This window comes from Semicossyphus pulcher, unplaced genomic scaffold (genome assembly GCF_022749685.1).
Source record: "Semicossyphus pulcher isolate SPU_LCO1_2020_fin unplaced genomic scaffold, fSemPul1.0.p SCAF_2, whole genome shotgun sequence".
Lineage (NCBI taxonomy): Eukaryota > Metazoa > Chordata > Actinopteri > Labriformes > Labridae > Semicossyphus > Semicossyphus pulcher.
The window spans coordinates 34,597,055-34,618,755 of NW_027211693.1; the positions used below are offsets into that span (position 1 = coordinate 34,597,055).

The 21,701-nt window shown below is 38.2% G+C and overlaps 1 protein-coding gene across 2 annotated transcripts; it reads right to left on the reverse strand.

Moving 5' to 3' along the window:
- Nucleotides 1-1,901: 1,901 nt before the first annotated feature.
- On the reverse strand, nt 1,902-21,512 carry st3gal5 (ST3 beta-galactoside alpha-2,3-sialyltransferase 5). 2 transcript variants are annotated; one of them, XM_069670082.1, is made up of 8 exons: nt 21,416-21,512; nt 18,379-18,495; nt 15,324-15,444; nt 14,174-14,383; nt 7,533-7,669; nt 6,723-6,909; nt 5,428-5,586; nt 1,902-4,184 (listed from the first exon to the last, which is right to left on the reverse strand). In XM_069670082.1, the coding sequence occupies exons 1-8, from the start codon at nt 21,421-21,423 to the stop codon at nt 3,927-3,929; spliced, it is 1,197 nt and encodes a 398-aa protein (XP_069526183.1). In that variant the 5' UTR covers nt 21,424-21,512; the 3' UTR covers nt 1,902-3,926. The 2 variants fall into 2 exon arrangements, with proteins under 2 accessions (XP_069526183.1, XP_069526184.1); XM_069670083.1 differs by lacking the exons at nt 14,174-14,383; nt 15,324-15,444; nt 18,379-18,495; nt 21,416-21,512 and adding an exon at nt 11,397-11,460 and having other exon boundaries at nt 1,904-4,184.
- Between the last annotated feature and the right edge of the window lie 189 nt (nt 21,513-21,701).

Here is a 21,701-nt window from a genome sequence, read left to right on the forward strand (position 1 = left end):
ATTGATGGGGTTAGTGGTGCTGATAATATATCTCAGATGTGGTGACAACATTATTTTGAATTATTTAACTGTGTTGGAAGAAATCATTTTGAAGTGGGTACTGTTGATACAGATGTAGATATAGTTATCAATTTAGAAGAGGTTCACTCAGCAGTCTTAGGACTAGCTGACAATAAATCGTGTGGAGCTGACAAGATAACTGCTGAACATCTAAAATATGCCAGCAATAAACTTTGTTTGTTGCTTGCTATATGTTTGACAGGCTTACTAAGACATGGCATTCTGCCTGACTCTATCCTGTCTGTATTATTAGTACCTGTAATTAAAAACAAAGCAGGCAAAATAAACAGTATGGAGAATTATAGGCCTATTGCATTAGCCAGTATTGTATCCAAAGTACTGGAGAAAATCCTCCTTAACAGGTTAGAAGATTACATATTCACAAGTGACAACCAGTTTGGCTTTAAACAGAAACATGGCACTGACATGTGCATCTTTGCTTTGAAAGAAATCTTGGATAAATACATCAGTCAGAACTCCACAATTTTTATATGTTTTATGGATGCCTCTAAGGCCTTTGATCGCATAAATCATGAAAAACTGTTTGATAAATTGTGTTTTAGAGGGGTCCCAAAATGGATTCTAAGAATTCTGGTTTACTGGTATGCTCATCAGGCCTTTATGATAAAATGGGGAAATTCTATGTCAGAACCTTTTTTTGTCAGCAACGGAGTGAGACAGGGCGGAATTTTGTCTCCCTTTCTCTTTAATGTGTATATGGATGACTTGTCACAGCAGTTGAATGCATGTAAAACAGGGTGTATGGTTGGCTCTATGTTAATTAATAACCTAATGTATGCAGATGACTTGGTAATTTTCTGCCCTTATAGTGCTGGCCTACAACAGCTATTGAATGTCTGCTCACAATATGGTCTCGACTTTGACATCAAATATAATGCAATTAAGAGTAAGATTATGATCGTTAGAAGCTGATAGAAAACTAGTTTTTCCTGAATCCTTTTTATCTGGCATTGCTCTTCATGAATGTAATGAGATCATATATCTCGGCCATCATATTGTAAATGATCTGTCGGACAATAGAGATATTAACAGACAGTGTCGCAAGTTATATGCTCGCACGGAAGTTTAACATGTGCACTGTTAATGTTAAGACAGCTTTATTTAAAGCATTTTGTACCCCTATGTATACTGCCCACTTGTGGCGTGTTTATAGCAAAAGCAACATGCAGAGACTCAACGTGGCCTATAATGATGGCATGAGAATGCTTTTAAAACTTCCAAGATGGTGCAGTGCTAGTGAAATGTTTGTAAATGTTGGGGTGCCGAACTGCTCTGCTGTGATACGTAATCTTATGTACAGGTTCATGTGCAGGTTGTCAGTTTCAGGTAATGGTATTTTAATGTATTTGAGTAACTGTGAGAGGAGCTCAGTGCGGTTCTCGTCGAGATTGTGGAGCCACTGGCGCTCAAGTCTGTACGTACACACAGCTACCTAATGTATGTACCTTTGTGTCATAATCTAGTTGATGCCTCACTTGATGTACTAGTTTATGTATTTCTGTATGTATTGTCTGTTATGTTTTATATATATATATATTTTTTTAGTGCTATGGACCACACGCTGTGTCCTTAATAAAGTCTTATTATTATTATTATTATTAAAAGACATAAGAGGGATACTTCAACTCTTAAATCTTAGTTTCTGAAAAAAACTTAATCAATGAATAACAAACAAAATCAAAATAAACCACTCAATAACCCACTTTGTAATATTCTATTCATTTTGCGATATATATTTACATTTTAATAATGTCCAACAACAGCATAAAAAATGATCGCTGAAGAAAAATAAAAACATTGTAGTAAAGAGGTCATCATCGACAAGTTTAATCTTTCTGACAGTTTTTAATTTTGTCTTAAAAATAATGAGAGTTGCGCAGTTAGTATGATGATAATCACATTTGACTGTTATATATTTTATATGTGTACCTTAGTATGTCAATCACCTTGTCCTGATATCAGGCCTGTTGGCAATTAACATTTCACTAATAAGTTAATTAGTAAGAACACAGTTGACTACCCCTCTCAAAATAAAAGAATGTCCTGTGACAACTGAAATTGATTAAATTAAAGCAAAACATTAAACATACACACATGAACAACGTAAAAGTAACCACCCGACTGTGAGTTTAAATGTCAACTACAATGCAAACATTGAAAATGTTGTGATGTATTAATTAAAAAAAAACAACACAATTTACAAATATCACATTTAATTTTTTGTATTATTTTTCACAGACCAGCCATTTTAGAAGACTTTAGGTTAAACAGGACAAAGTACAAATAAACGTTAGAATTCATGTAATCTTCATAGTGCAAACAATAAAACAACAGACAGAACTAAAACAGTAATTGTAAAATTATTTGCTGATTTGTAAATACTGCAGATTGTCAAAATATTTTGAGCTGTTTCACATTCCACTGTACCGTTAACTACAGATTCATATCTTCCAGTGTTAACATAAATAAATAACAAGCTGTGCCTCTTTAAAATGTATTCCAAAGTATTGATCAAAGGCTCCATCATAAAAAAAAGTAGACAGAATTTCTCTATAAGCAAAAATAGGCTTGGTTCACTCTGCTGTAAACTGGGGCTGTTTTCCAAACACGTACCAAATAAGACGATCATCATACAAATAAGGCAATATTGTATTAGCAGTGCTAAATGCAGAAGTAGGAAAGCTATACATGAATTAGTAAAACCAACTATGGTCTGTATATATAAAAAGGTGGATATTGCTTCCTGGTCTAAAAGGTAAAGCGAGAGGTGCCTTTAAGTCATTCTTTCCAGGGACCAGTGGGGGAGGACTCCACTGTTTGAAAAAGTTACAATGTCACAATTTCATTAAGCAGACGCTTTTGTCCAAAGCGACGTACATCTGAATTATATTGTAGATGAGAAAATAACCCGACCTCTCTCTTAATTAATTACCTCAGTAGACATTTTACTTATGGGGTTATGGTGTCAATCTCTGGTTTCATGCCTCCTTCATTTTATAAATTATGGTCCCAACTTAAGAAAAATGCAAGAAACCAGGTATGCTTAAGACCTGAACAAATGTCTTGTTAACCATTCAGTTGTACAAAACACACCTGTTGAATATTTAAGTACATTTTGTTTCAGCTAAGTAAGATCACACTTAATAACAGTTATTGGGACATTCAGATTACTCTTGCTAATGAAGCTAGCACCAGTGTTAGCTTCTAAACCCCTTAGCCCTCTCATCAAAATATGGTCACTTCTGGCTCAAAACTACAAGAAAGCAACGGAAAAATAGCCAAACTCTAGGCTTTGAAAACATTGTGCACAAACCAATAAGTGACATAACAGTGGCTTTTATATACAGTCTAACACAAGGCCCTAATTAATTTTGAAAATATATGGCAGCAATGCTGGTATGGGAATGAATAAAAAATTGTACCTCTAAATATTTCATAAGACAACTTTTAGGTGGGTATATCAGCAAAGAAACTTTCATTGCTTTTTCAAAAGTCTATTGGCGATGAATGTTATTGCAGCTACAAGGCCATTTTTCAGGACAAATTAAAAATTGTAATTCTGTAAGACACGTAGAAGTCCAGTAGGAACTCATATTTCAAAAGATACCTTCCTTATGTTTTGTGTGTTTGGTCTTCAGGAACCCGTTGTGACAAATATTACATATATTAGCGTAATTTCTTTGTCTTTAAGCTCTCATCAGTTTTTTCATTTCTTCTTTTATTCTCACCAGTAATTCCTTTAATATTGCCGCTCCTTCTCTGTATTTACATACAGCATGTCATTTGTTCATAGAAGCACTTTAAAATGAAAAGGGGGCAATGCTTTAGAGTCAAATGTCTCGGGGTCAGCTGGTGCAGAAAGAGCAATGAATCCCCCCGGTCAGGTCAGTAATGGTTCCCTCTCTGACTAAGCTTTGTAGAAGTACAGTCTCTTTGCCCACATTGTGCATCGTCTGCTGCAGCATGGCGCTCATGGACAGATGGTCATAATAGTGCAGTGGTGTCCCCTGCTGGGACAGATTGTATCCAAAGCCTGCCAGGCTGACCTCATCACACAGCAGACTGGCTAAATTCAGTGCAGAGACACCAATGGTAGGCACATTCTGCAGAAAAAAAAAGATACTGTAAAGACTGTAAAGTATTTTTGTAGTAACGACTCCCACCTAGAAACTCCAGTATTTAGATGTAGATACTTGTGTTCTCGTGTTCTACCAGAAAACAACCAGTCATACTCTCATTTTCTGGACTATTTTTACATTTCTGTTCATATAAGGTAAACTGCTTTTGTACTTTAAGTTCTACTACTAACATTGTACAATTTAGATTCTAAATGTTTCTATACCAACATATACCATAAGTCCAGATCTTTCACAACAATATTTAACATAGCTCACTGTAATTTATTAATCACTTTCTGAAAGAAAAAACTCACATTACATCTGAAGCTTTTATGAAACTGAAGTTATGAATGGCTAAACTACTTTGATTAATCTTAGTATTGCAGTAACAAAAATCCAACACAGGGGGGAGCCCGACCACACACAACAAACTGTACACATTTGGAGGGCCAACAGAAACCCTCAGACGTTCTCAAAATGTTTAAACAAGATTTGTAAGAGCCACACAGAGTTACTGATGTGTCTGTGATCATGTAATACAAATCTAAATCATTTCAGAAACAGATCAAATTTAAAAATGTCATGAATTTAGTTTGAACAATGATCCTGCAAAATAAGCTGCATGCCGAGTACAACAAGTTTATAAATAGTTATAAAACAAGCAGCATAGTTTCAGAAGTTACATTTTCCTTAAAAAAAGCAAGTTTAACTTTGATAATCCATAAATACATGGAGATCTGTCTGCAACATGAGCATTCGCTCGAAAGAACAGTGGTTTAATGTTGGGCATGACATGTTGTGATGTGTATTAAGATTCAATATTCAATATTCCATTATTGTTACATCACATAAAACATTACAAAATTAAATATTAGATATAACTATTTAATAATAGTAAAATTGCTGCTCCTTGGCATTGCAGCATTAATAATACAAAATATAAATGATGGGCAGTGTTTGTGTGTGTGTGTGTGTGTGTGTGTGTAAAAGTGCAGTGTTATTTTCCTGTGTATTTGTCAGGTATAGCAGATACATAAAAGCCCCAGCAAAATAATAAAAGGGCTCGAAGTGCATAAAACTGGATGGCTACAGCAAATAACATGCCACATCTGTATTTGAATTATTTCCTTAAAAATGAACAGACTGTTTGTATTGTTTGAACACACATCTATAAAAATAGATCAATAGGAAGACAGATTGAATCCATAGAATGGGAAGTGTCTTTTACCTGGTCGCTGCCCCACAGGCGTGGTCTTGGTGCAGGGTATTTCAGAAGGTGCAATGCGGTCTCTCTAATGACATGCGGGTTTAGAAGTCTGAACCTGTGGGCCTCAAGGGGGATCTTATTTGGAACCTTCTGCCAGAAGAAGATCCAATCCCACAGAGGCTGCAACACAGAGCACAAGGGTCCCAAATGAGATCTAAAACAGTGCAAGCTATTTTATTTCACATAATTCTTTCTCAAGACGTTGTCTCTTTGTGATCCAGATCAGCTTTTAATCTTGATCACACAAAGAATTCAAAGAAATATTTTGAAACAATAGGAGGAACAGGCTGAGGTGAAAAAGCTTTGACTGTAAACTAAAGAGTCATGTAGCAAATAAACATGCAGACCCATTCAGGGAAGGAATAATGTCAGATAATCATCTAAAGGATTACATAAGAGTAATATTAAAACATTGGGGGATTTATATTCATATAAGGGGCCCGATCAGACAGAACGCATTTAGCAGCTGGGGGCGGCTTTTTGTCATTGTTTTCAATGAGACTTTTTGCACGCTGCTTTTATGTTACACAGCGCCTTGCATTTTTTCCGCTCTGTGCGCATCGCATTTTTAAGGAAACACTCTGAGCGCCTCGAGTTGAAAAAACTTTAACTCAAAGCAGAAAAGCGCCCGACATCATTGCCGTTTTTTCTTATTGTACTGAAAGTCGTATCAGTTATTTTCATCTAGATCAAGCCCATGTGACTGCTGGTGTGGGCAAGCTGGAGGTTGCTCACTAATGGGCTGACAGCATTTATCATAGGTGAACTGGCAGTGTTGACAGCACTGTGGTGTTGGGTGCTGTATGGGGCGGTGCAGTTAAGATAGGAAGTCAGGCTAGAAAATCCGAGCAAGAACTGTCGAGGACTGACCTAAAACATTAATGCAACCAGGCAAACAAAGGGCTTATCAGTCAGGCTAATCAAACCAGCTGTTGGCTTTTCACCTGAATTGCCGTGTAGCCATGTAGGCAAACTCAAACTGTGGCTGTTCACTAAACACTGTTGGAACTTGCAGCAATGTTTTAGCAGCAAGCTAAAGACACTGGGCTCCAAGCTAGCTAATGTCTTTGAATTAACAAACAAGGCTAGGATATCCATAACTCACTGACAGCCAGAAGCTTTGTGCCCAAAGAAACAAAACCAAGTGTAGTATTTTCTGTTACTTAGAATTCATGGTAAAATAATTCATTATATTTGCTTATAAGTTATTATAAGTTATATCAAATCAACACGACACACACAGCAACAATTCTCACCACAGTGAGCTTGTTGATCATAGCAGAGGTCCAGCTGATGTCTACACCCTTATACACCACAGCTACAAAGAGAGTGTGCGGGTCTGTGTCCACCCAGTGAAGGGGTGTGCCCTCAGGGTAACTCATCCTGATGCTGGTTCGATTTCCAACGTCAACACTGAACTCTCCCAGAGGACCGCTGTTTAACCTGTAGGAAGGAGACAGAGAGTCATTGACTGACTGATTTCTCTTGTAAATTACTGAGCCTTCTGGCTTTGTTGGTAACAAACAGTGACTGTGTCTGCGATATTAATCACCAGAAACGTAGCACTAGAATCAAACTGAAACTCAACTCAAGCATGGAGTCATAACATACATTTTCTTAAGTCAAGCAGGTTTTTGTGTACTACTTCGATGCTGAGCTGGTCCCTATTCTGCAACCCTACTTTAAGCATCCTTTCACCACAATTGTAAAATCTTGCCTTATAAGGGAACAGACACAAACAGGACTGCAGGGCGCTGCCAAGATTGATTCAAATGGCTTAACAAACAATAGGCTGTCCTTCTCCCTGACTAAAGCGTATTTACACTAGACGCTGCAAGCATCAGGCAAAAGATTCACTAAGATCCCAACCCCCAACCACCTGGATGAAGGCCTTTTCTCTCTTCTGTGTTGGAGGGAAAGTAGAATTATTACATATTTCATAAAAAATCTTTAATTAATAAATGGAAGGAAATTACTTCTAAAAAAACTAGATTGATTTAAATTGAGGTTGAGGATCATTATGTGTAAAATTAATACAATCATGTTATCACATTTGTGTTTCTAACCTGATAATAATGTCAAATCGATCGATCAGTGGGCCAAGCTCCAGGTCTCTAAGAATGCCTCCATTTCCCATGACAACACAGCGCCTACATTTATCTGATGTGTTTCCCGGCTGGACTGCGGAGGCAGAGTCTGGCAGCTTTAAAAGAAAATGCATAGATAGAAAAATTAGGTTTATTCTCAGAAAGTACTGTACTTGGAGGATCATTAAGATGCACTTTTATATCGATTTATTTTTCCTGCAAAGAAAAGTGAACTCCGTGCAACTTAGTATGTACAGTGGACTTGAGACCAGAAACAGATGAACGGGCACTTATTAAAAAAACAGTACGGTCTAGATCTGCTCTTTTTGTAAAGTGTCATGAGATAACTTTGGTTACGATTTGGCACTATACAAAAACATAACTGATTGATTGACTTCTCTGGGGGATGTAATGAACCAAGAAATGACGACATTTATTTTGCAGACACATCTGGAGGGATGAGTTTTGCTTAGTGTTTGACCTGACATTTACTTCTCAAGCTGCTAATTGGACTATAAACAATGCAGCGCACAGAAAAGGAATTCTTTGCTGAAAGTCCTTTGTCACTAACCACTGATTACACCAGAATGCCTGAAAAGTTCGCCTTTACTCCCAGAGGCTATATCATCGATATGATTATAGCCGATTGGTTCCAAGAATGTATGAGACTTTTAGTAATCCAATTTAAAGTCATTGTTTAACTCTCACTAATCTAGAAATAGAAAAATTGGTGACGGAAGGTGACGTGTGTGAGCGTATTGCGTCATTTCCTGTTTTCTCGCTGCTACTGTGTTGTTCTGTGCTGTTTGTAGCTGCTGCTAGCGCTCGAGCTAAATCGATTAATCTGCTGTAATTATCGTCACTGTGGTTATTCAGCCGCTGTGTACTTAAACAGACACTCGTTTTCATCAAGCACTCTCGTTGTTGCATTAGCGTCATATCTGCTAAACCCTTAACTTTATACTGGCTTAGCCGTTAGCTTAGCAGCTAGCTTAATCAATTAAAATGTCTTCTCCTTCTCCCTCCTGCTCTCCTGATCTGCCCTGTTCGGTGTGTCAGATGTTTAGCTCTACCTCGACCTCCTTTACGGATATGGGTACTTGTATGAAATGTAGTATTTTTGGAGCTATGGAGGCGAGGATCACGGAATTAGAGACGCGGCACCGCACCTTGGAAAACCAAGCATCGCTAGCTGCTGTAGTCAGCAGCAAGCCCCCAGGGCCAGTAGCCGGTGCGGGCCGACCTAGCGTAGCTTCTCCCCCGGCAACTCCCGAGCAGCCGGGATGCAGTGGCTGGGTTACTCTCAGAGGGAAGCATAGCCGCAAGACGAAGCACACGGTTCACCACCAACCACTTCACGTTTCGAACAAGTTTTCCCCACTCAGCGACACACCCGCTGAGAAACCAACTCTGGTTATTGGCAGCTCCATAGTCAGAAACGTGAAGTTAGCGAAGCCAGCGGCCATAGTGAAATGTATTCCTGGGGCCAGAGCGGGCGACATCAAGTCAAATTTAAAACTGCTGACAAAGGATAATCGTAAATTTGATAAGATTGTAATTCATGTCGGCGTTAATGACTCCCGGTTACGCCAATCGGAAGTCACTAAAATTAATGTTGAGTCGGTGTGTGCATTTGCAAAGACGATGTCGGACTCCGTAGTTTTCTCTGGACCCCTGCCCAATCTGACGAGTGATGACATGTATAGCCGCATGTCATCATTCAACCGCTGGCTGTCGAGGTGGTGCCCAGCAAACGATGTGGGCTTCATAGATAACTGGCAGACATTCTGGGGAAAGCCTGGTCTGATCGGAAGAGACGGCATTCATCCCACTTTGGATGGTGCAGCTCTTTTGTCTCGTAATATGGCTAAGTTTGTTAGTCGTAAAACCTGACAAACAAGAGTTGAGACCAGGAGGCAGAGCTGTAGTCCTTCACACTCCTCTGAGCTTCCCTGGGAGCAGTTTCCCAGCCACAATGTTAATGCAATAGAGACTGTGTCTGCCCCCCAACCCAGGCCTTTTATTACAGTTAATTCAAACTCAAATAAAAAAGGAGTAAATCAAAAAAATTTAATAAAAATTAAAACAACAACCAAAGTTATGCCAAAAAATATGAGAATTAAATGTGGTCTGTTAAATATCAGATCCCTGTCATCTAAAGCTCTATTAGTGAACGATCTGATATCAGATTATCATATTGATTTACTCTCTTTAACTGAGACTTGGCTGTGTCAGGAAGAATATGTCAGCTTAAATGAATCCACTCCTCCCAGTCATCTTAATACTCATACTCCTCGAGACACTGGTCGAGGTGGTGGAGTGGCAGCTATCTTCAGTTCTAGTCTTCTAATCAACCCTAGACCAAAACTTAGTTTCAGCTCTTTTGAAAGCCTTGTTCTGAGTTTTTCACACCCAGCTTGGAAAACTTTACAGCCTGTTTTATTTGTGATAGTATACCGCCCTCCTGGCGCATACTCTGATTTTCTAACTGAATTCTCAGAGTTTTTATCAGATTTAGTCCTGAGTTCAGATAAAATAATTATTGTAGGGGACTTCAATATTCATGTAGATGTTGATAATGATAATGATAGTCTTAGCATGGCATTTATGTCCCTTTTGGACTCTATTGGTTTCACTCAAAGTGTAAACCAGCCTACTCACCGCTTTAACCACACCCTCCACCTTGTTCTAGCTTATGGCCTTGAAACCGAAAAATTAATTGTCTTCCCACAAAATCCTCTTTTATCAAATCACTATTTAGTAACATTCGATGTCCTATTAACCGACTACTCTCCAGTTAACAAAAATGTACTCACAAGATGTTTGTCTGATAGGACTGTAGCTAAATTTAAGGAAACAATTCCAGCTGCTTTTAATTCTTTACCACATCTGTTTACTACAGAAAGCTCTTATGCTAATGTTAGTCCCTCTCAGCTTGATCAGTTTGTTGATAGTACTGCAGCTTTGCTGAGAAGTACTCTAGACTCGATTGCCCCCTTAAAAAAGAAGATTATTAAACGACAGAGGCTAGCTCCATGGTATGACTCAGAAACTCGTAACTTGAAGCAAATGTCGCGTAAATTTGAAAGAATGTGGCGATCCACCAAAACAGAAGAGTCTCGTTTACTCTGGCAAAATAGTCTTAATAAATACAGGAAGGCCCTACGGCATGCTCGAGGTGTCTACTACTCCTCCCTCATAGAAGAACATAAAAACAATCCCAGGTACCTTTTCAGCACTGTAGCCAGGCTGACAGAGAGTCACAGCTCCACTGAGCCAAGTATTCCTATAGGCCTCAGCAGTGATGATTTCATGAGCTTCTTTAATGACAAAATCCTAAAGATAAGAGACAAAATTTGTAACCTCCTGCCGTTAACTGGTGCAGATGTATCTTTGGAAACTGCTCAAAAACCTGATGTTTACCTTGACTGTTTTTCTCCAATTGACCTTCCTGAGCTAAATTCTCTGATATCTTCGTCTAAACCATCAACCTGTCTTTTAGACCCGATTCCAACCAAGCTGCTTAAGGAAGTCTTTCCCTCAATTAGCACTTCTTTACTAGATATGATCAATATGTCTTTATCGACGGGCTATGTACCCCAGTCTTTTAAACTAGCTGTAATTAAGCCACTTCTTAAAAAGCCTACCCTAGATTCAGGCACCTTAGCTAACTATAGACCTATATCTAACCTTCCTTTTATCTCAAAGTTCCTTGAGAAAGCAGTCGCTAATCAATTGTGACTTTCTTCATAACAACAGTTTATTTGAGGACTTTCAGTCAGGATTTAGAGTCCACCATAGCACTGAGACAGCCCTTGTGCGAGTTTCAAATGATCTACTTACTGCTTCAGACAGAGGACTTCTCTCTGTACTCGTCCTGTTAGATCTTAGTGCCGCTTTCGACACGATAGACCATCACAACCTGTTACAGAGATTAGAACATTTAATTGGCATTACAGGATCTGCACTAAGTTGGTTTAAATCTTATCTATCAGATCGATCTCAGTTTGTTAATGTTCATGATGTGTCCTCTATGCACACCAAAGTTAGTCATGGAGTTCCACAAGGTTCTGTGCTCGGACCGATTCTTTTTACCTTATATATGCTTCCTCTGGGTAATATCATGAGGAAACACTCCATTAATTTTCATTGTTATGCAGATGATACTCAATTATACTTATCTATGAAGCCAGACGAAAACAACCAGCTATCTAAACTAGAAGCATGACTTAAGGACACAAAGATCTGAATGACTAGAAACTTTCTGCTACTTAATTCAGACAAAACTGAAGTTATTGTGCTCGGCCCAAAACACCTTAGAGATTCTTTCTCGAATGATATAGCTGCCCTAGATGGCATCAGCCTGGCATCCAGCACTACTGTTAGGAATCTGGGAGTTCTATTTGATCAGGATATGTCCTTCATCTCCCACATAAAACAAATATCAAGGACAGCCTTCTTTCATCTTCACAACATAGCAAACATCAGACACATCTTGTCTCAAAACGATGCAGAAAAACTAGTCCATGCATTCGTTACTTCCAGGTTGGATTATTGTAACTCGTTACTATCAGGCTGCCCTAATAAGTCACTAAAAACTCTGCAGCTGGTACAAAATGCTGCAGCACGTGTGCTGACAAGAACTAGGAAGAGAGATCACATCTCTCCTGTATTAGCCTCTCTGCACTGGCTTCCTGTAAAATCTAGAATTGAATTTAAAATCCTTCTTCTTACTTACAAAGCTCTTAATGGTCAGGCACCATCATATCTTAAAGAGCTCATAGTGCCATATTACCCCTCTAGAACATTGCGCTCCCAGGATGCAGGCCTGCTTGTGGTACCTGAAGTGTCTAAGAGTAGTGTTGGAGGTAGAGCCTTCAATTACCAGGCCCCCCTCCTCTGGAACAATCTACCAGTCAAGGTCCGGGAGGCAGACACCCTCTCTTCTTTTAAGAGTAGACTTAAAACTTTCCTCTTTGACAAAGCTTATAGTTAGGGCTGGCTCAGGCTTGGACTAGCCCATAGTTATGCTGCTATAGGTTTAGACTGCCGGGGGGATCTGACACACCAAGCTTCTCTCTCTCTCTCTCTCTCTCTCTGACTCTCTGACTCTCTCTCTCTGACTCTCTCTCTCTCTTTCTCTCTCTCTCTCTTTCTCTCTCTCTCTGTCATATTAATGCAGCTCATTAACTCTGTATCTTCTGGTCCCATTAACATTACTAACCACATATCTTCCCGGGAGTTCTCGTGCTCCCTTGTCTTGAAGGTTCCTGGGGATCGTTGCTGCAGACCACCTGCTGCTGTGGACCTGCTCGACTGCAACAACTACTAACATCAGCCTTCCCCATAGTATCATTATTGTTGCTGCTAATGCTAATAGTAGACCTGTTGACTTCAACTGTTACAATTACGATTACCTCAGCCTTTATCATTACTCTGCTTCTCTCACTAATTTATTTATTTATTTATTTAGCCAATCTTCACCCTAGTCTACCACTATTATTGGCATTGTAACCATAAGTATGTGTCTGTTGTTGTTCATGTAACAAGGACATATGTTGTTGTGGTAACAAGAACATATGTTGTTGTTGCTCTCTTTGCCTGTCTCTATCCTGCACCTATCCTTCTATCCCATTCTCGGCCCATCCAGTCGAGGCAGATGGCTGTTCAACATGAGGCTATACAAATAAAATTTGATTGATTGATTGAAAAATGCCAGTGACAATTTACTTTCAAGAAGTGGAGATCATTTCTCTACACCTTTTAAGACCTTTGAATGTGTGATTGGCAACGTCCCCCTGACATGGTCATGTGACCAGGAGGGTATGCGGTCCTATCACAGTCTGACCTAAACCTCAGAACTACATTTCATTCCAACTAGAGGTGCAGCTGCACGTTCCTGCCTGTTTGACAGTACAGTTTGACCCAGTTCCCACTAGAATGGAAACCAGCCATTTCTAGATATCTACAAGTGCATTATTGTTGTTTACAACTACAGTTAAAGATATCAAAACTTATTATTAAACTATCTTTTAATGGGGATCATTAAAGGTAACCTTAATTAAAATATGACTACTGAAATCTTAAATCAAAGACTGTGAGAATGTAGGCATGTGAGAAATAAAACATCTTGGATTAGTCATTAATAAAATTTTTCTGTAAAATAAATCTAGTCAAGCGGCCATGTTAATGTTATAAAATGTTCACATGATCTCATTACTGGAATTTCAAATAGTTTATAGCAGATATCTTGAAGATAAGTGATATTTAATTAGATAAAGTATTTTTAAATACATTATTAATTTTATTTTCTTCCATCATTTTTCTGTGTTGATATTTTCATTATTACTTGTCAAACTACATTTGTGAGTTTTTTCAAAACACAATTATTGTTTCTCCCATATTCAATCTGTTTTTAAGTTAACAGTAACACTGCTGTGGTGCACCACTGTAATGTATTTACACGTGATGCAAGAGAAAGCTTTGGTCGTGTTTTGTTTTCATTCGTCACATGATCAAGAACTTTCAATGGTGCCATTAAATGAATAAAGCTTCACTATTAATGATTATCAAATACTACCTCCATAAAAGGAGTAGATTAGAAAGAAAGTTCCATTCACCTGCTGCAGTAGGTCTTTCACTTTGCCCTGAAGACCTTTGAACCCAAATGGCGGAGGATACTGAAAGAGGTCATTGTCGAGCAGCACATCTTTCCACAAGAAAGGCTGGGTCTCACGGCTGGTAGCAGGAAGTCGGGCTAATAAGCTTTTCCTGGTGCTGCCAGGACGACACTGACCCTCCAGAACTCTTCGAACATGCTCATGTACCAACTGCAAGAAAAGCAGAGCAGATGCAGCAGATCTACTTGGTATTATGCATAGAAAATATTCAGCACATGTCATGTAACTAACTGATTGACAGAAATTCCGTTATATAATGTATACCCCGTTAAAATGTCAGGAAATTAAACAGTTTTATGTGATATTCTGACCATAGATGACACAACTGTGGTTTTCTGCAGAAAAGGAAGTTCAGTCAAGAGGAAACATCCATCTGCATCTGCAATCACATTATAATACTAAGGCCTCTATATAACCTCAAAGGCAAACCAGACTATTTTACAGTTAATCTTGATGCCTATACACTGATCTGATACTGAGTGGGGGTTCACAGCAAACTGACCAGAAGAGGCATTGTTTAAATGTTACCAGGCAAAGGATTATAGTGAAAAGTGGAAGGAGAAATGTTTTTGTCATTATTTCTAATATTGTGGGGGCAACCATTTTTGCCTAGCAGTTAAGATGTAGATTATTTCGTTCAGTGTTTTCTAAAAATGTATTGGTTCATATTTTATTTGCAACTCTTAACATTTATTTTTTAGCCTGAACAGTGTGCATTAATGCTCTGTGGACGAAATCTCTTTATAAACCTTTTAAGTGTAGACCGTAAAAATTCATTGACAGATAGACAGACATGTGCATCACTGGAACACTGTCAGTGGCATAGCCCACAATGTAAAACATAAAATTAAAGCAAGTGTGTCAAAAAGACAAGATCAGATATTATATGGGTACTTTAATTTAATGTAATAATAATAATAATAATATAGTGATACTGCTTTTTTCTTGCAATTTTATTACACTAATACTTGCCAATAACACCTGTAATTCTCTTCCTACTGCAAACAAACTGGGCCTACGCCACATTTCATATGATTTCAGTAGTACATACATGAAAGCCTTGGAACCTAGTTTTCTAGCTTCCTCCCACCTGTTTATGATCTGGGTTGACGTGCCTATCCAGTGGTTTGCTTGTCTTTGTCTCGATCAGCAGAAGTGAGACCTTCGCCAAACAAAGCAAACCAAAAACCACACACAGCACCCAGGCACACCTAGAGAGAGACACACACGCACGCACGCACGCACACACACACACACACAAACACAAAGAGAGTATGAAACATTATGATTAAATGACAGCTTCAAAAATTACATCAGCACAAGTCTAGTCTAGTCTAGGAACTCCCTAGACATTAACCAGAGGTGTGTACTCAGTCTGAGACAGTTGAACAGGACATTAAAAGGAGTTTACTCTGCCAGCTCCGAAGTGCAAAGTCTGATGCATGTTGACAGTGTTTATGACGTTCTCTTACTCTTTTCTACATGCCTGTATACTGTTTCAACTCCAAAATTCATAAACTTGTTACCATTTTCCATCAACAATTTTGTCATCTTTAAAAGGATCTTGCATGCCCCACTTTCCTAATCAATCTTTTTTCTCTTTTAAAGGCGACATCCATTTTCTTCACGTGGCTCAAACAATTCTCTGCAGAGGAAGTGGGTGTACTGATCGTGTACATCATGTGTAAACAGAAAATTCCAGACTGACTACATTTTTTCTAGTTAAACCGCTCTGTAGAGTAAAAAATGTTATTGACAGAAAGGTTATCGCGACATCAAGGTGGATTCAGCTTAACCCTGTGTTATGCATGACTAGCTTTTTCAAGTTGGACAGCTAAGCTCTGCACTCTGAAACCGTTGCTATCAAGTGCTCTTAAAAACCAATAAACCACAACAATTTTTGTGAGTGTGAAGGTTCTTGATTCAGTAAATGGTGACGTATTTATTTTCGGAACAAGAAACTATAAGGAACTTAGTGCATGGGGAAGAAAATCAGATAACAGTAACTTGGAAAGGCCTCATCTACATCTCTCCAATCCTACCTACAATCATTTTTGTCATTTAATGTATCACCCAGTGTAACAGGTCCTCCCAAAATGACAGCTAATCTTAGTGTACACATCAGTCACTCGTTCTCATTTTAAGACTGAGTGTTACTTCAAGGAAACATCAATATGCCCTGCCATCACTAGAAATGCCTCTACTCCTGTGGAGTAAATCCCAGTAGCCTTGTTCCAGTGGAAAGACCTCTTGCTGTGTCTGCTTATAGTAAGAACCCTGAACAGTATTTAAGTATAAGACAATCAATAAAGGAGAAAGCAGTTAAAGCAGATACTTCTCTAATCATGTTGGTCATTCTACTCTCTCATCACCACATGCATCTCCACACCACCATTCACACATATTATTTATTCGTAAGCATTCTTCTGTCTGTCCACATACTTGTTCTCTTAAAACCTGAGAAGGAAGTCCTGACTTCTAACTAAAGAGTCACATAAGCCATTATAAATTCTCACACAGCAGAAAGGTTAGATGGTTAGGCAGTGGAAGCTTGAGTTATTTTCAAACCAAGTGGTAATGTAAGTTATGAAAAGGGTTAGAGTGAAAGAGTTACAGTGCTACAAAGAGTTATAGTGACATGGATTGGCTAGGCCTTCCAAGGAAAAAGAAAGCCTATTTGCATTGCACTGATTTTAAAGATTCAGTTTATAGTTGTACATGTATGTTGTTCTTGGGTTATTGCTATTTAAGTCCATTTACGTAACTTAAAGCCTCTTTTTTAATGTTCATTTTTTCCCTACATTCTCTCATCCCCCTATTGCTGTGTTGTGCTTGTTTAGGATGGGCAATCACCTCAGGCTTCCACCTTATGAAGGCGCACAGTTGAGTAGTCAAATGAAATTAGTTTTAAGGTTTGTCATCATCTTATCAGAATTGGAAATACTTTTCATTTGGAATAGGATGGAGCAGAGGTTCTGGAGACTGAAATGACACTTAAAATTGCTGCTCCACGCCTGCATTCAGTACAACTGGGGATAACAGGACAACCTGCCCAGCATCCAGAGGTTAAAGGTGTAATAAGTAGGATTTTGCTAGAAAAATAAAATATAGACTTTTACAAATAGAATTTAATAGAAATCATCACTAATGGTCCTCTATACATGTGTGTTGCTGAGTGTGTGTGCAGACCCTTGTGAGACCCTTCCCTCTGTATCTGTTCTGTTGTTTTGCTTTGCACGGGATGTTTTGAGGAGGGGCGCTGTCGTGGTGCCCTGAGCCAATCACAGCGTACAGGTGTGTGTGGGAGTGGTTCAAATTAGCAACTGGGCCCCATTCAGACCGGCGAACAGGGCGAAAGAGCGATGCAGAGTTGGCCTTCTTTCTGTTGGACAGGTAGGTGCCGCAAACTGGGTAGGACAAGCTAACCGGCAGTTTGAATGCTAGCGCAGAGGTAACTGTGATGCTGTCGGTGTTAGCTCAGCGGGGTAGGCGTTTTCTCGTACGAGAGAGTGAGAGTGAGCTTATGATGATGAAGAGCCCAGGAGGAGGGGCCCAGTTTGAATATGTTGTTGACAAAATGCAAGAAAAAATCCTACTTATTATACCTTTAACAGTATTTGATATATAGGGCCTATTGTTACTGTAGATTCATTTTTACTAGATACAATGTCACAATTTCATTTAGCAGACGCTTTTGTCCAAAGTGACTTACATCTGAGAGTTAATACAACACAAGCTTTGATCAGTCAGTTGTTGCAAAGTCAGTAAGTGCCAACAAACAGCTTCAAGTATGACCAGACACTAATGCCGACAAGCAGTGCACAGGGTACATATATATATATTGTATATAATAATCAGCAGCAGCATCAACAAGGTCATATAGTCATCATCATGAATATATATCCTAATCAACATCAACAACATCATCAATGTCTTTTTGTGTATTTCAAGTGTGTTTTTAGTTTTTACGTGTTAAAACTGTTTTTTTTAATAAAAGAAAACCACCTGCACTGATAACAAAGTGGCTATAAATGATACTGCTGTTCTCCTTAAGGACCTTAAGGGTTAACGGGGCTAGGCAGATCTAACCACAATGGTTCAAAGAAAACTGAGGGTGTCTTTATGCTGTGCTTTGTGACCATCACCTGTGTGCTACCCAGCGCTTAGGAAGTCTCATGTTGTTCTCATACACACTCGATTCTGGGAACTTCTGTGGTTTCTCAGTTGAAGCCTGAAGCCCTCTGGCTCTTAGGGACGTTGTCCTGGTCAAAAAGTAACACAAAACAACATGGCAAGGTGATACTAAACAAACAGCAGAATGAATACTACCAATACTTCAGTTTTTTTTTCTAACATTATAAAGCTCACTGATTTCATAATTTTGATGCTATGCTGGTGGTTATGTTGCAATTTCTGTTGGAAAAAACTGTTATGAGGATTATATCTGTCAATATACTCGGCACGTTTTTTTCCCCACCTTCAGAGAACATCAAGTCTCCCCTGAAGGGGAATTGACTTCATGCCTACTCTTATTGTAGTGGCCCACTGGCAGATGCAGAAATAACATAATACAGTGCTTTTTAAAACACATTCAGTGGGAAAAATAAGAAAACTATTTAAACTTAGGTTATGCACAAAATGCCATATTTATTTGAATGCAACATTTTCTTTTCTTTGTTGAGGGAATCATGCAGCATTTAGGCAGAATTAAAGTATTGTTTTATCGGCGGAAAAATTACATATATGCCGAAAGCTGTATGTGATTTTCAAGCCATAATCTGCAGATACTGATAATGTGCCGATAATTTCGTGCATCCCTAACTCACACCGAAAAAGTAACCTTTAATTTTAAGTATCAAGTCTAAGAGTACTTGTGCAGACTGGCTCAGTTTAGTGTTAGACCATTGTTATACATCTGGTGACCATGATTTTGCATTCAGGGCCCTTCAGCTTTGGAATAATCTGTCTGAGGAGATAAGGCGTGCAGTCAGTTCTTTTAAATCACTTCCTAAAACTCACTTTTACGGACCTGCTTTTATGTGATGTCACCTTTTTTAGAGCATTTTAAAAATGCTTTTAATCCAGTTTGCTGAGTTCCTGCTTTTGCTTTGTCTGTCAAAGCAATAAATGGGTCAATGACGTGACGCCTTTTTTTTTTGGTGTCTATGTGGTTTAATGAAATTTAAAAGGGTTGAAATAAAATAAAAAACTTAAAAATGACTTTCAAGCAATCTCTTTTTTAAGGCCCTAATGCTAAATTTCTGTTTTTGATCAATTTTGATACAATACTGTGTGGATGATGTCAAAAATGTCAATGTGGTGTAACCAAAATAAATTGTACCAAAAAATTAGACTTTGTTAAAAACTGTGAAATTCTAAATAAAACACCCTAAAACTAGTTTGGCATAATCTTACATTAGTAATATTCAATAGTAAATAAAAATTATGGAACATCTTTCAAATTTTTATAAATAATTTGGGGAAACGTGACAGTCATGTCAACTTACTTAAACGTCAAGGCGGTGTAACCAGCCTTTAAGGAGCCATATTGTCATATTGTGCAAGAAGACTGTGTGAGAGGAAATGACATCACAAAGAAGGACCCCTAAGTTTAGAGTTTTAAACTTTATCCGCAGTAATTTGTTATGTTACTTATACATTGAAATTAAATAAAATAAAAACATTGATTTCAGTCGACCTTGTTCACTGTCATGATATGATTTTCAGTGTCAATTTCTTTGACAAACAATGGCCTTGGACTGTAGAAGCAACATGGTCAGTTGGTGTAACCGATTTGTGTCAATTGGCGTAACCAGTATTTTTCATAAAAATATCAAAATATACAGGAAAATTCATTTGGAATAAAATGTTATCCCCTATTGCAGTGGAATAACATGGGGTTTTTTGGGGGGTTTTTTCCCCATAATTTGTCACAAAATATTTAGAAAACCAAGTTGATTTCAGCATATGTCTCACCCAATATTGCAAAAATTCATACAAAATGTATTTATTGATAATCCTAAAAAAAATCTCATGATGCTTTTATAAGTTATTATTTCTATGAGCACCTTTACATACACATTAGCTGAATTAAATATTTAATATTTCTCATTATTTGGTGGTTACACCACTTGACATTTTCAGGCGCATTTAGTCTTTCCTTATGTGAGGAAATGACATGAAACAAACATATATATGAAATCTACATTTTACCAAACCTGATAAATTTTTTTAAAACAAGTTTTGAAAAGGTTTTTGAATTTCTCATCTTGCCCACCCTTATTTGTCACTGACCCAAATACATATATTTACTTTGAGTATCATTAGTTTTGCATGAACATGATGAATGTTGCAATATGAGCATGCAAAACCTGCAAGCCATAAGACCATTTACAGTTAAGCAAACAGCCGATTTGTGCATGATGCAAATTAATGTCGTAGCTGGTCAAGGATAACTCATGGTAACTACTTATCTGTCGAATATTCTTATCTTTAACTTAAATAATAGGTTATAATTTATTAAGTATATTTGGAATCAGAAATCTTAACTCCAACTGAAGCTGCTCAAATATTGGCTAAAATTTACACTACTGTTACTTCGGGTAGGCTTAAATGAACCTACAATAAGCTTTAATTGACGTTAACGTCAGAATGTACAGTGTAAGTTTGTTACGTAACGTTAGCTAGTTAAGCACAAAAAATCGCTATACCAGAACGTTTTTGGCAGTTTTGGCGTATTTACAGTAGTTCACAAAAATAGACCTTATTTTACGTCTTGTCGAAAAATAATTACAGTTTACTGTCGAGTCCTCGAGGCTTTCCCACACGACATGAAATAACTAAATTTGCGCATTTATCCAGCAAATGTTACATTGTTTTTACGGCTGTTTGGCGTTACGCATGACGGCTAAGCTGTCCACTTAAATTCTATTACCGAACCAGACAGCCCTAAAACGGGGCAAACGATAACAATGCGAAGTTAAAATTAAGCTAAAGTTACCGGTAGCTCGGTCGTGCTATTTAACGCTACAGGAGTACAGAGATTAACGTTAATGTTAACCGTTAGCCGTTTTATAACAGTTGGCAGACCAAACAGCATGCTACGTTAACCAAAATGCGCCCTTGTTTAATTTTGTCCTTTGAACTACAAATCTTCCAATACAATGTGTCTAATTTACTTACCCTTCCATTGTTTCCACTGCCTTGCCATGACGGATCCTACTGATAGAGTGAATGATCAGCTATTTATCCCACAGGTATTCATTCTAGCTTCCCTTTGTCAGCCTCCAAAAAAATGACTAGCCCATCAGTGGCCGGAAAAAGCGGCATCGTTTCCGCTCCTTCGTAATAAGAGCCCCCCAACCCATAGATATAGAACCGACCATACCATAGAAATACATTATGTAAAATATAAACCGATAGATGTAGGCTATATAATTTTTATTTTCCTTAAATAGATAACCGACAT

Bases quoted from the DNA above. Each gene is read 5' to 3' on its own strand.
- st3gal5 (XM_069670082.1), bottom strand. The intron at 6,910-7,532 runs GTTAGAAACACA...TCCTTCCTACAG, and splicing joins CGATTTGACATTATTATCAG to GTTAAACAGCGGTCCTCTGG. The intron at 4,185-5,427 runs GTAAAAGACACT...TTTTTTCTGCAG, and splicing joins GCCTGTGGGGCAGCGACCAG to AATGTGCCTACCATTGGTGT.